The 12912-nt window shown below is 36.9% G+C and overlaps 1 protein-coding gene across 1 annotated transcript in view; it reads left to right on the forward strand.

Moving 5' to 3' along the window:
* Positions 1-43: 43 nt before the first annotated feature.
* The window catches only part of fzd3a (frizzled class receptor 3a), a 39222-nt gene continuing 26353 nt past the window's right edge, over positions 44-12912 (forward strand). The window contains exons 1-2 of the mRNA XM_088907453.1: positions 44-120; positions 1602-2254. Of these exons, the coding sequence (XP_088763579.1) occupies positions 2063-2254 (192 nt within the window). The 5' untranslated portion in view covers positions 44-120; positions 1602-2062. The remainder of the gene's footprint in view (positions 121-1601; positions 2255-12912) is intronic.

The raw sequence follows: 12912 nt of genomic DNA on the forward strand, positions 1-12912 counted from the left end.
GTTCCCGTGCAGCCCTGACGAACCTGCTGAAGAAGAAGGCACTGAGAGATTTGGCGTTATTGTCACCCGCACTAGAGACAGAGGGAGCAGCTCTGTGTTGCGAGATCACTGGATTTGGAGGTGAACTTTCATTTGATAAATTGGATAAACATTCATGAAACTTATTTCGAAATCAGTTTGGTTCTTAAAATGCTTTTAGTCGTTGTATGTGTCATGCATTCACGTTTTTGCATTGGTTTACGGAGCCTGATTTTTCCGATTGGGTTGTTACAATGTACAATAGCGATAATGTGCGTTTTATACTGTGGCTTTTGAGTGTTTTTTTTTCTTCCTCCGCGACTCATTCAGTTTTTTACGACAATGTTAGTACCAAAGAGCACACGTCTCGAAATTGAATGAATGTAGCCACACATTTTCTAGCGTTTAAGCTAAAAATCAGGCGAGGCAAATGCAATCTCTACTGTTTGCCTAAGTGAAAACCATCTCACTTTCTGAAATCTATCGGGACTTGTGTATTTTGGGCCCATTAAATTCCATATGTGAAACATCCTAGTAGTTTTACTTGGTCTTCTTGTTCTGTGAAATTATTGTGCACGCACTGAAGGTGTTACCATGCACATGCGATAGGGTTACATGGATGGAGATGCGAGTCTGGGGGATGGGAGCTGGTTTGCAGGGGGTAATTGAAGTCGTGAAATACAATACAAAAGACGAATCTTTACAAAGGCTGTATGTTGACTGTGCGAGGGTGTGTACGATTTGGAATATACTTTTAAAAGCTAGATTTACCAAAAAGAGGAGCGATGTATTTGCGTACCATTATCTATACTGTACCTAGTATTACGTGAGATAATCTGAGCATTTCAGAGATAAAAGATAAGCGTCATTGGGTTATACATTTATAAATTGAAATATTTTGATATAATCTTGTCTATTCCCTGGAAAATCTGAATATTATTTATATCAGTAGTTATTAACTACCATCAAACATTACTCCGCACAAACGAGTAACTGTAGAGTAAGCTGTCTGTGAAATAGGTTTGATGTTTGTTAAAACTAAACCACTTAAGCTCCTTTATTACTAAGTGGATGTTGAAAGACAATTGAGAGCAAATCAGACTAATATAAGAAACATTGATTTTAAGGTCTTGGCATCATACTTTAGAATTTTCTGTAATATTTTCAGTTTCTGGTTGTAGAACTAACAATTATCGTAGTGTTTTGGTTTGAAATTCACTTCTACTTCAGCAGGTGTTTGATCAATATCAGACAAGATTTGCAATGCATGTATTTTACAAGCAAAGGGTAGCGCAAGTACAGTATAGGACATGAGGAAAAGAACTATGCTGATTGATTTTGGTCTTTTGATATGATCAAAACAATTTTATATGCCCCGAAGCAGAAAGCTCTAAATGCTCATCAAAAAGGCTGTTTAAATGTGGCAGTAATTTTTACTAAGGGTGAAATACCAAACTTCATATATGTGTGTGGAAAAAAGTTGTTTGATAGGCTATTTTAATCTCTCCATGTGTGCTAGGTAGTGGGAACTTGAAAGTTTGTGATATTTTAAACTTCATTATGTTTAATCTCTCCTGTTCCAGGTTCTTGGCTCGATTACTGACTTTTTTTTGCTGGTCTTGCACTGGACACCGAGGTGTGCAACTGTACAACAGCAAACGGCTCTTACAGTCTTCTTAGTCCCCATTAAAGATCCTCGGTTTTGGGGATTTAAAGTGATTCTTGGTGTTCTGCAGTGCTCAGAGTTTGTAAGGGGAGAGCAGGGACAAGGACTGACGACTGGCACCTAATCCCAGAACGAGAGAAGGAAGATGGATAATCATAGAGATCTACCGAAGATTAACAAATGATCCTGGAAACAAAAGAAGCTGCAATGTTTCACGGGTGAAATTTCTGGATTAAATGGATGTGGCGGAGTTTGTTAAGACTAAACTTTTCAAGATTCCCTGACTTTTTTTTTTATTGTCATTGAACCTTTTTGTAAATTGAAAAAATTTAAAAGAAGAGTTTCTTTGCTTCCGCTATCTGAAGAGTGTGATACAGAATGAGGTTTCTCTGGATCTTTTTCCCCATGTGCACATATCTGGCAATCCACATGGATACAGCGGAAGGGCACAGCATGTTTACCTGTGAGCCTGTCATTCTGCGAATGTGTCAGGACTTACCCTACAACACCACCTTCATGCCCAACCTGCTGAACCACTATGACCAGCAGACTGCAGCTCTCGCCATGGAGGTACTTTGATTTTACCTCTTCTAGTGTATCAATGATTTGGGGGGAGGGGGGAGTCAATGCCGATTGGCTGTGGGTGGAAAGCACATCATGTTTCTGTTGTTATTTGAGCCCTTTTGGGTTTTCTGAGGCAGAGAAAAATAATAAATGCAATTGTTTGTCGTCGTATGTAGCACTTCCCATCTTCACATTGATTCCCAAAGCAGTCTGCATATACTGTAGGTACTGTAGGTGGTGACCCACTTCATCCACTGCTGAAATGCAGTATCCACTTTACAACACCAGCAACATTACTACAAAGGAGCTCAGGTCTAGTAGGATCTCTGTTTACTGTCTCATCTGAAGAGCACCACTAAGAACTGCAACCTTGTTCTCCTTAGAGGTCTTCCTTCCAAGTCCTGACTAGGGCCTCAGCTTTTGAGCTCTGATAGGATCGGAATTGAAAGTGTTAATGCTGCTGTCATGATCTTTATGCAAATTGAATTGATTATGCAAAAGAGCAAATCAATTAATGGTATTTATGTTTGCACATCTATCTAATCTACAATATATGTATATTAGTTCAAACTAAATCTGAAATACCTATTATAAACACCATGTTGTGGTGGAAAAGTGCTGCTATGGTAGCGTCTGATATGGGTCAGACTGTTGTGGAATAGGAAATGTACCCGTTTTCTTGCAATGCTACCTGAAACATTAAAAGAGGCACTTAAGACTGATAAAACTTCCTTTATTAAAAAAACTGGACTGCTTCGAGTAAACTGCTACTACAGAAATTAATATTACTGAGATATGTATTCTTTGCAACCTACATTGGTACTACAAATGAATGGATGCGTGGATATATAGTGCCTTACAAATTTCTTAAGCCCATTCAAGTGATGTCCCATTTTGTTTAATTAAAAATGATGCATAGATATTTCTTAAAGTGAATATTTTAAGAAAACCTTGTAAAGCTCAATGTCAGCACATTTATGCGTGAAATAAATTAAAAGTTTAAGTTAAAGCTGTAAGGAAAGAACAAAATTAAAAATATTTTGATTGCATATATATCCACCCTCCTTTGCTATGACAAATCTAAATTACAACAAAATTACGGCAAAAGTCATGGATGATGGTATCAGTCATCCATGAATAATAAGGAGTGCTGGATAATCAAATATCCGGGTAAATCAAAATTTAAGTATGTTATCACATGAGCATTAGTGCTAAATGTTGAGCACAACCATCTGTAAGCCAAAATTTATATAAGTCTTAAGGCACTCTTTTACAGTGTATTTGCACTTACAACTGTAGTAGTGTTATATTAAACTGTATGGTACTTTAATAATTAAACAGTAATTCAAGCAAACAGCATTGCTTCAAATTATGTAACTTAACATACCTCAATTCGTAGTGTTAGCTTACTTGTCACATCAATAGAATGCTTTTCATCTATGACTAAAAGGGTAGCATTACCCTTTTAGTGGAAGACACATTATAGCGGAAATTGTTCCGCATTATGCACACGTGAGACAAGATACACACACAAAGCAATGCGGAACAATGCTAAGGCAGCACGGAGAATGTGGGTTTGTGTAAATATTTTTGGATAAACTAGGCAAAGATGAGAAAGTATATCTTCTCTGTTGTGGATGTTCACAGTAATCGAGTGGCATCCATTCAAAAGATGGCAGTGAACCAGAAATGTTCCTGGGCAGTAAGGGGTAAAATTTTGTATTGGTTTTATGGAGCACATAACAGTAAGCAAAGCAGTCGGCTTCGTAAAAGACCAGTAAAGCTTTTACTGTACTTCACGTGCACAAAATTACTTTGACAAGTCACACAATTTTGGAATAGTCTTAGTGTGCGCAATAGCATTGGTTCTCATATTTTCTGAATTAACACACTTAACCTATTGAGGTTCTCAATTTCAAGCAAAGTTGAAAGTTTTATTGACCCGTGAGCTTTCATAACTCGGGGATAAAATTGTAGGAAGGTGCAGTTCAGGAGGTGTGTGTTTTGCTGTGGGTATAGTGAAGTTGATCATTAAGAAGTGACAGGCGTATTGCACCACTGGGCTCTGCCTAGATAAGGCTGTCCCTCCAAACTGTGCAGCTGGGCAAGGGGAAAGCTGGTTACAGATGCCACCGTAAGTCCAAGGGCAGCTTTTAAAGACTTTAAAGAAAGTTCAGTGGGTGAAATGGAATAAAATGGGCAAGAGCCCATAATATACCAGTGACTTCAGTTCAGTTTGGTTTATTTGTCATATGCACAAGCACAATGAAAAGCTTTCCACAAAGCTGGCTGTTTGGCTGAGTGGCAGACCTATCTGAATTCCTGCAGGGAGTTTGCAAAACAAACATGTTTGTTTAGTGATACTGCAAACTGGAAAAGTTGTAGTCAAATGAGACAAAATTGGATTTTTTTAAAACTAGATGTAATGCTGGGTTACATCTAGTGCAAATCCAACATATTGCATCACTCGGTCAAAACCATCCATTAGCAGGGAATGGGAAGCTTGTAAGGATGAAGAGGACAAATATATAAAGCAAAGAAAAACCTACTTCAGTTGGCTAAAGACCTAAAACTAGGCCAATATCTTCACCTTTCAGCAGGACAGTCACCTAAAACACAAGGTCAAAGCTACACTGGAGTGATTGTCCTGGAGTGGTCCAGTCAGTTTGTTACCTAAATTTGATATAAATGACTTGAATTGCACTATTCTGTGGGGGTGGGGGGCTGGGCTGAGCGGCATTATTCCACCGAAACAGAACAAGTTATATTTTAGAAACCTAAGGAGCACAAGCTCAACTTTAACAACATACTGTAAATGAAAAAGACCAGTCTGGTTCTCCTACGCCGCTGTGACGGGGGAGACTAATGTCACCTCCTGAGAAAAGAATTTATTGTTTTGCCCAGAAACCAAAACTGCAAAAACATGGCTCTTTATGGCATAAACTGGCAGAAGTGGATAAGAATGGTTTGTTTGCAGTTGAAGGAGGGGCTGAGTGACATTACCCCCCCCCCCCAAAAAAAAAGAATCCATTATGTCTCAGGAAAGCACTAGAAATGCTTCTAATGGCACAAATGTAGCACAAAGGAATGCAATGGGAGTCATTGTGCAATTTGTATGGGAGATAACTTCATGACGGTAGTAGAGGCTTATCCTAAATGTCTTGGGACTATTGACGAGGGTTGGGGGGTGTAAATTTATGCAGTTGATATATCTGTGATGTTTCTGTGCAGTTTTTGCTGACATCTAACTGTTCTCCCCCCTGGAAGCGTACAGTCTGAACTTTCAAGCTTTGATTAAAAATTAGCATGGGTTGTTCAACAGAATGGGACAACGTTGGAAGGTGGTGAATACTTTTGGAGAGCACTGTTTTACTTGCCATAGTTCAGATAATGTTCTGTTAAAAGGGATTTATGTAAAGGTTGTTCGGGTGTGGAACAAACTTCCCACTCATGTTGTTGAAGCTCATAACCCTGGCTTCTTTCAAGCAGTGGCTGAGTGAGGTCTTCTGATGAGTTGGCTACTAGCATCCAAGCAAACTAGATAGACTGAATGGCCTTCACGTTTTTGTGTCTTATCTTCTGTTATTTAAGTTGTGTTGCAGTCGGTTTTCCCAGCATAGGAATGTATAAAAAAATCAGTGTACAGTATATGGCATCCGTTGCTTTTAGAAACAGTATCGGGAGCAACAGTAAAAGTGCACACTCCTGAAGGCGTTGGTATTGCTGCCCAATTCAAATCTGTATTTAAGTTTGATTACCTTTGCAAAGAAGACATTGAAGGTAAAAAAAATGTATTATGTGTAAATATGTGGAATTCAATTTATTAAAGGTTCTACACCTCATTAAAAAAAACTGAAATCAAACTATTTCATTGCAAAGTTTTATTTTTAGTATTGGAAGTATTTTGGTGTTGTGTGTGTAATCAGAATGAAAAGGTGGTTTGGTGAGCAGCCTGTTTTATTTCATGTTGGCATAGACTTTTTTTATTCCAGTTAGGAGATTGATCATGTTTTACTCGCTTGTCAAAATGTTAGTAACCCCTAGTCAAATGAAGAGACTCTCCCAGTGCCTAGGACCTAGACTTTCAGAATCTTTTATGACTAGAACATACCTTTTATATCAATCCTTTTGAAAACTGGTGGAACTGACAGAGCATGCATTTCAATCCCTCACACCATTACCTTCATCACAGCCTTGTCTGAAATTGATCTAGATAGAAAAAATGAATGGGTTTGCACTGCCAATATTTAATACATGACATAAGTCATGTTCTAGCTCTTTCTTGCATCATGGTGATAATGCCTTAATGTTTTGGCCAGTGTCAATATATATAAACACAGTCAAAGAGTATCTTCCAGTGTATTTCAAAATTGTGTGTTTTTATACTTTTAAGCATTTATTTGTGCAAATAATAGTTAAAGCAGAGTAGCACAGTGGTTAGGCACTAGGGCCCTGGATTCAATTCTGTTGCTGTCTGTGTTGACTTTGTATGTTCTCCCCGTGTTTGCGTGGGTTTTCTGCTGGTGCTTTGGTTTTTCTCCCACAATCCGAAGACACACTGGTAGGTTAATTGGCTTTTGGGAAAACTGGCCCCGGTGTGAATGTGTGGGTGTCTGTGTTTATGTATCCTGCCTTGCGTCCGCTGCTTGCAGGGATAGGCTCTGGCTCCCCTGCGACCCTGAATTCGATGAAGCGATAAGAAGGAAGGATGGATAATTAAAGCACTTATAAATTACCAAGCAGTAAAATGAACACTACTAGAAAAGTCCAATATTCAGCTTTGTTGGAATCACTCTGTTTTCAATTAGAAAAGCGGTTAACTCAATGACAGTTAGAGAATGAACTGTAGATCTTTTTTTAATGTCAGATACTGTCCACAAAACATTTCAGTTTTCAATTTAGAAAATCCAGTATATCAAACCAAGGCTGTGAAGTGATATAACCCCGTTGACATGTCATGGTAGGGTACATGCTTAACTAGCAGTTTGTATGTTAATATTTTAAATACAGAGCTATGACGCATAGCTGTATCAAGTGTTGTAATGTTTTACAACTGTATTTTGGCAGTGATGCTATCCTTTATTATAGAGATCACTGTTTAGAGTAACTACAATGGCATTTTTTATTAAATTGTTTGGGTAACTACTCTGTTGACCAGCTTTTGCTGTTCTGTAGCACAGCGTTGTTATAGAGCATCATGTGACTGCTATGAATTGTGAACAAAAATACATGTCTTCAACAGCCCATCTGTTAAGGGCTTTAAGTGTCCCTGTGGAAATCCTGCATTTCATCATGTTGAAATGTTGTGGACAGCACTATGTCTTGACCAGGCTCCTGCTTTTATAGTGTTCATTCTTTTTAATAGGGCACACACACAACCACCTTTTTTTCCAAGAGAAGCATGCCTGGATTTTATTTAATCCTGTTTCAGTCTCTCTTCCTTATTAATCAGCCTGTAAAGGTGAAGGGTTCAGCTTTTCAAATTCTTAGGAATGATAATAGATGAATTTTTACACTTTATATAGAATATCAATCGCATTTTTCAGAACCCTAGTCATTGTATATTTTGCTCAAGACATTCAAAGGGATTGGGATGAGTAAAAATATTTTACAGAGGTTTATAGAATGTTAGTAAAAAGCATCATTACTTTTGACATCACGGTATAGTGTAGTAGCCTGATTATTAAGAATAAAGGCACATATTCTTAATATTGATAGTAAAATAATTGGTCGTCCTCAGAAACAGCTTAAAGAGCTGCATTATCATCCAGGTGGATGCTGCACATTGGTGGTGGTGGAGGGGAGTCCCCATTACCTATAAAGCGCTTTGAGTGGAGTGTCCAGAAAAGCGCTGTATAAGTGTAAGCAATTATTATTATTATTATATTGCTGTTCAAAAGAAAGGTCAGTTTTTCATTGATAACCTCTCCCACCCTCTTCATTCCAATTCCAACTGCTACATTCAGGGGGATGTTTTAGAATGCCTGTGGCCAAGAAAAATGTATCCAATAAATTCTTTGTTCCCTGCGAAGTCAGTATATTAAACACGGCTAAGTGAATGTTTTTCTGTGCAAAACTATTGAATCATGTGTAATGTTAGTATGATATGGGCAGTGTGAGATATGTGTATAGGTATTGTTGTACGTCTAAGACTATTGTTTGTTTTTAATGTGTATTTATTTTATGCTATGTGTTATTTTTTGTTGTTGTTGTTTTGTATGGTGAAGCTAAATGAAGTTTTCACACTTTTGGACAGACCGTAAAGTTATATCTTATCTTATCTTGATTTTGTTATTGTGTTGAAAGTTGGCTTCCAGCTTTGCTTGTTGTGCGTGGCTTGGTGTGAGCTTTAGCACCATCTCAGTCAAGTATGCGGCAGTAAATAGGAGACATTCTGGCATAAAACAACCTACAATGAACAGCAAAATTTTATAGTGCTTTGCAGCACTATTGTAAAGCAGTACATGCATGATTTACAAATAAAACATTTTTTTTCCCTAGAAGCTATTCATTTGGAATTGATTATAAACTGCTTTGTACCTTAGAGGAACATGAAATACTGTGGCTAATTACAGTAAAACAGTCGTTTTTTAAATGGTTTTAATGCAAAGCAGATGCTTTATAAAAATGATCAGATTCCATGTGATCCGGCAATAGACAGAGAGAAAGCTATCACATGACTTGTAATAACTCCATACTGCATTGTAAAGTTTTAATGTCAAGTTCTAATAATATTTAATGAAAAAAAAGCCCAAGTTTGGTCATATAAACCAAACAGCTTTGACAGATGTTATGGCAAACATTATCACAATAAACCTAGGTTACCATACTGCTTTATTCAGAAAAACTCATTGTTGCGTATGGATTAAGTAATTAAAAGCTCTCACATTCCAGTTTTTAAAAGACTTGTTATTCCTTTGTTATGGAATTTTTCAGTGAATGGAATTTTCCTCTTACATTTTCCTTGCGGCTGCTTATTGTCAAGTAGTAGTAGGAGGTGTTGTGTGCGATTAAGCTATACATTTCAAAGCATGTGTGCATGTATTGTGCAAAATCCTAAGGACGTGGACATGATCAATGGCAGTGTGAGTGTTTAACCTTTCTATAACCTTTAAAGATCAAGCAACCAGGTTCAGAAAATACAGCCTTATGCATCACCATGCCTAAAGAAACAACCAGTGGTGAGGTGAGCTCGGATTCGATCATTACAAAGAGTGTAGCAGCAGGGGGTGTGGATGACTGAAATTGGATGTGATATATACTGTAGGCCTAATTGGAGATTTCCTAATGTATAGTGTTTAGGCCCAGCATTTGTCAGTGAATTTTACTTTTGTCATGTTTAAAGTACAACTTCTGGGCTTCCGAGTAATAAAAATAATTTATAAAAAAATACTTAAATGACTTTTACACTTTTTTTTTGCGGTTTGAAATAATAAAAATCTGTCCAAGCACTATTCATCCCAAGCTCTACAAAAGGGCTTTATGTGTTGTTTAGGAGGGAGCCCACTTCATTCAGCATTGAAGCACTGATCTCTCTTGTGTGAAGTGTGATAGCCATTATGCAATTGTAGGTTTGGGAGATTTGAGATATGTGGTGATCATTATTCTCATCTGTTAGGCTTCATCCTTTTAATGATTTGGATATCAAAAATGCAATGTTTTGTATATTTACAAGGGAAGCACTATAAAATGACAGCAGTGCACAGTACTAAGGAAATGTGGTTGTTTTTGTACAGTGTAGCTGTACATGCTATAGAGCAGAAAATAAAATCTATTATAAAATTTGTGACACAGATCTACAATGTAGAGTAGTACAATGGCCGGGAGATACATGATAGAGTAGAAATTAGGGTCTGGAAGAACTGTCTAAACAGTTATGCAGTAACAAAAATAATTCATGCCACTTCTTAAATTAGTTTTCTGGTTGGTATTAAAATAAGATATTTTAATAAATTAAAGAAGGCCTTGCAATCTATGAAGCCCTAATCTTAATCTTCTGATGAGTAGTTGAGTAAATGCTTCCTAAAACTTTGTTTCTCACGGGCTCTGTTGTAATTTTGTTTCCCCCAAAAAATTCCTCTTCATATAGTTGTTTGAAATCATATTTTTGTACAAGACTGCAATTTCATTTTGCTACATTGGAATTTAATGAAGAAGGAATAAATAGAATAATATTTTTTACATGTACTTTCATAATTATATTTTTATACAAAAGACTTCAGTGAAGACTAGTGTTTTTTAACTTTTAACAAAGAATGTAAAGATTCTAGCTGTATGTGATTTCTGCAGACCGGCCTCTGGCTTCTTCCTGTGTCTCTTTTCTTGTCTGCTTCTCCTCTTGCCATCCTGGCTACTGTGGTTGCTATAGAAACCACTTTTAATTGTACTCTGACAAAGGATACGCATTCCTGCTCTCACAAGGCGGTCCCCACTGTGACCTTTGACCTTTATGATGGAGGCCTTGGTGAAACCCTCATTTAATTTGGTCTATTGCTGCATTGGTGGTTGCTATGGTAGCCAGGATTAAAATGTAAAGGATGAATGCAGTCAAAGCACTAGTAGAGAGAGATGATGAAACCAAGAAGAGCTGACTGATCCAAATTCAGAACTGGCTGGGGGAGATTCTTTTCACTAGAAATGTAGAAATGAGAGATGAGAAAACAAATTCTGCACTAGTCTTATTCCTTCATTATGTTAATTCCTTTAAATTATATCACCTTTCTCCTACCTCACATTTCAGGTCTAGCAGCCAAATATCATCTCTTGTGTAAAGAAACTTTTTGTTAATGTGATAAACTGACCAGTTAAAAGTGTCTGCCTTCACCACCGACATCATATGACCACATTGATTGATAGGTGAAATGTAAGAAAAACAATTAATTTCACAATACTCTTTTTTTCCCTAGAAAGCGGTCTCGAGACCCTTTCCACAAATAATAGAGAAAGAAAATGCTCTAAATCTGTATTTAATGTAACCTGTTTTAGGGAATGTGCAGCTGTCTTTAATTTAACCTGAGTTACTAGTTTGCAAGTTTAAGAGAATACCTATAAATACCTTTATACCCATAAGCATAAATTCAGAGACAATAAAAGCTAGATGCTTTATGTTTTCAATGCATATTTCAATCTGATATGAGGGACACCAGGGGTTAATGATGTGATTTTCTTGACAATTTAATACATTTGTTACAAATCTAAAGAAAATAAATGTTTGTTACTGAAAACGTTGCTTTATGTTGTTTTTTCTGTTGATAGTTTGTGGTTAGACTATCCCTAATATATTTATCATGTTGCAATAGTATCATTCAACTTAATCCTTCTCCTTGTTGGATCTAGATCATTATCTGTGTAATCTGGCATTTAACCAAGTACATTTATAACAAATATGTAATAATGTGTGAAGTGTTTTGAAATGATTATTAACCTTTATTAAAGAATGTTTGATTTAATATTTTATTTTACTGGATGAGCTAACGGTGTGGCTGTCCCTTTTGAAGTGCCTTTGGCCATTTCTTCCCCAAAATACTGGAGGTTTTCTAATTATAAAATGTAGAGAGCTGCTTTTTACTTAACACCTCAGCTGTTGAGTGTTATTCCCATCAGTCACTCACACAGTTTGCAGGTGACACTGCTGATCACTAATCCCAGAGCCCATTTAACTCCTGTCCGGTTAACCAGTGACATATGATATGGTTGAGCACTTGTTTCACCAACTGTTGAATGAGCTGTCCCAACAATATTCAGAACAGAGATGTATGTGCACAGTAAACACCGCTATGATATTTTTAAAAATATGGTGAATAATGTTTATATTCAATGGTTATGTCCTGTATCCAATGAGCCATGAATAAGTTTAGGGAGCCTGGTCTTGAATAAGTTTACCTACATTGGGATCTAATGAAGAAGGAATATATATATATATAAAAGCAATATTTTTTTCTCTGAGTTTAATATGTACTTTTAGTTGGGATGCAAATGAGAGGATTTGGTTGCTTTAATCATGTAGATCTGGAGTTAAATATTTTCCTCTTTTCTACTTTTTAATATAATGTCTCTTTATTATAGTCAGGATGAGGTTAGGATATAACACCCGTATGAATATTATTTTTAGTTCATTTTTATTCTCCTTAATTGGTTAATAAACGTTCCATGGCAAGGATTGATTTTTATACTGTTTATCCTGTCTGGAGATTTTTTTTTATCTGGTTGACTCTGGGCAATAGGGAAAAAATTAAGGGGCTATTTGAATAGTTTTAAACGTATTTAATTTCTACCACTTGTGGGGGAAAAAAAAACTTCTATTACAGAACATTTCTCAAAAGCTGCCAGAGTCACCTCCCTCCATCCCATAACCCAGCCCCATTCTACTCTACCACATAACACCTGCACACAGAGAGATCACTATCAGGGCTTTTAAAAACAGTTTTCCTCAGAAGATTTACGCCACAAAGAGCCTGTAGCCTTCAATTCATCTCCTTAAACTCATTAACTTTGTAAGGAATCCAGCCCTGTTGTCTAGCCTTGGGAACAACAGCCACTGCCTGAAGAAGTTTCTAACGTTATCTGTCATTTTTTCGACACCGGTCCTGTTAATTAAAGGGAATGCTTGCTCCCACAGTCCACCTGCACCCTTTAACTCGAAACAGTATCTGTTTGTACTGCTT

The sequence above is a fragment of the Atractosteus spatula genome, chromosome 2 (genome assembly GCF_055471065.1).
Source record: "Atractosteus spatula isolate fAtrSpa1 chromosome 2, fAtrSpa1.hap1, whole genome shotgun sequence".
NCBI lineage: Eukaryota > Metazoa > Chordata > Actinopteri > Semionotiformes > Lepisosteidae > Atractosteus > Atractosteus spatula.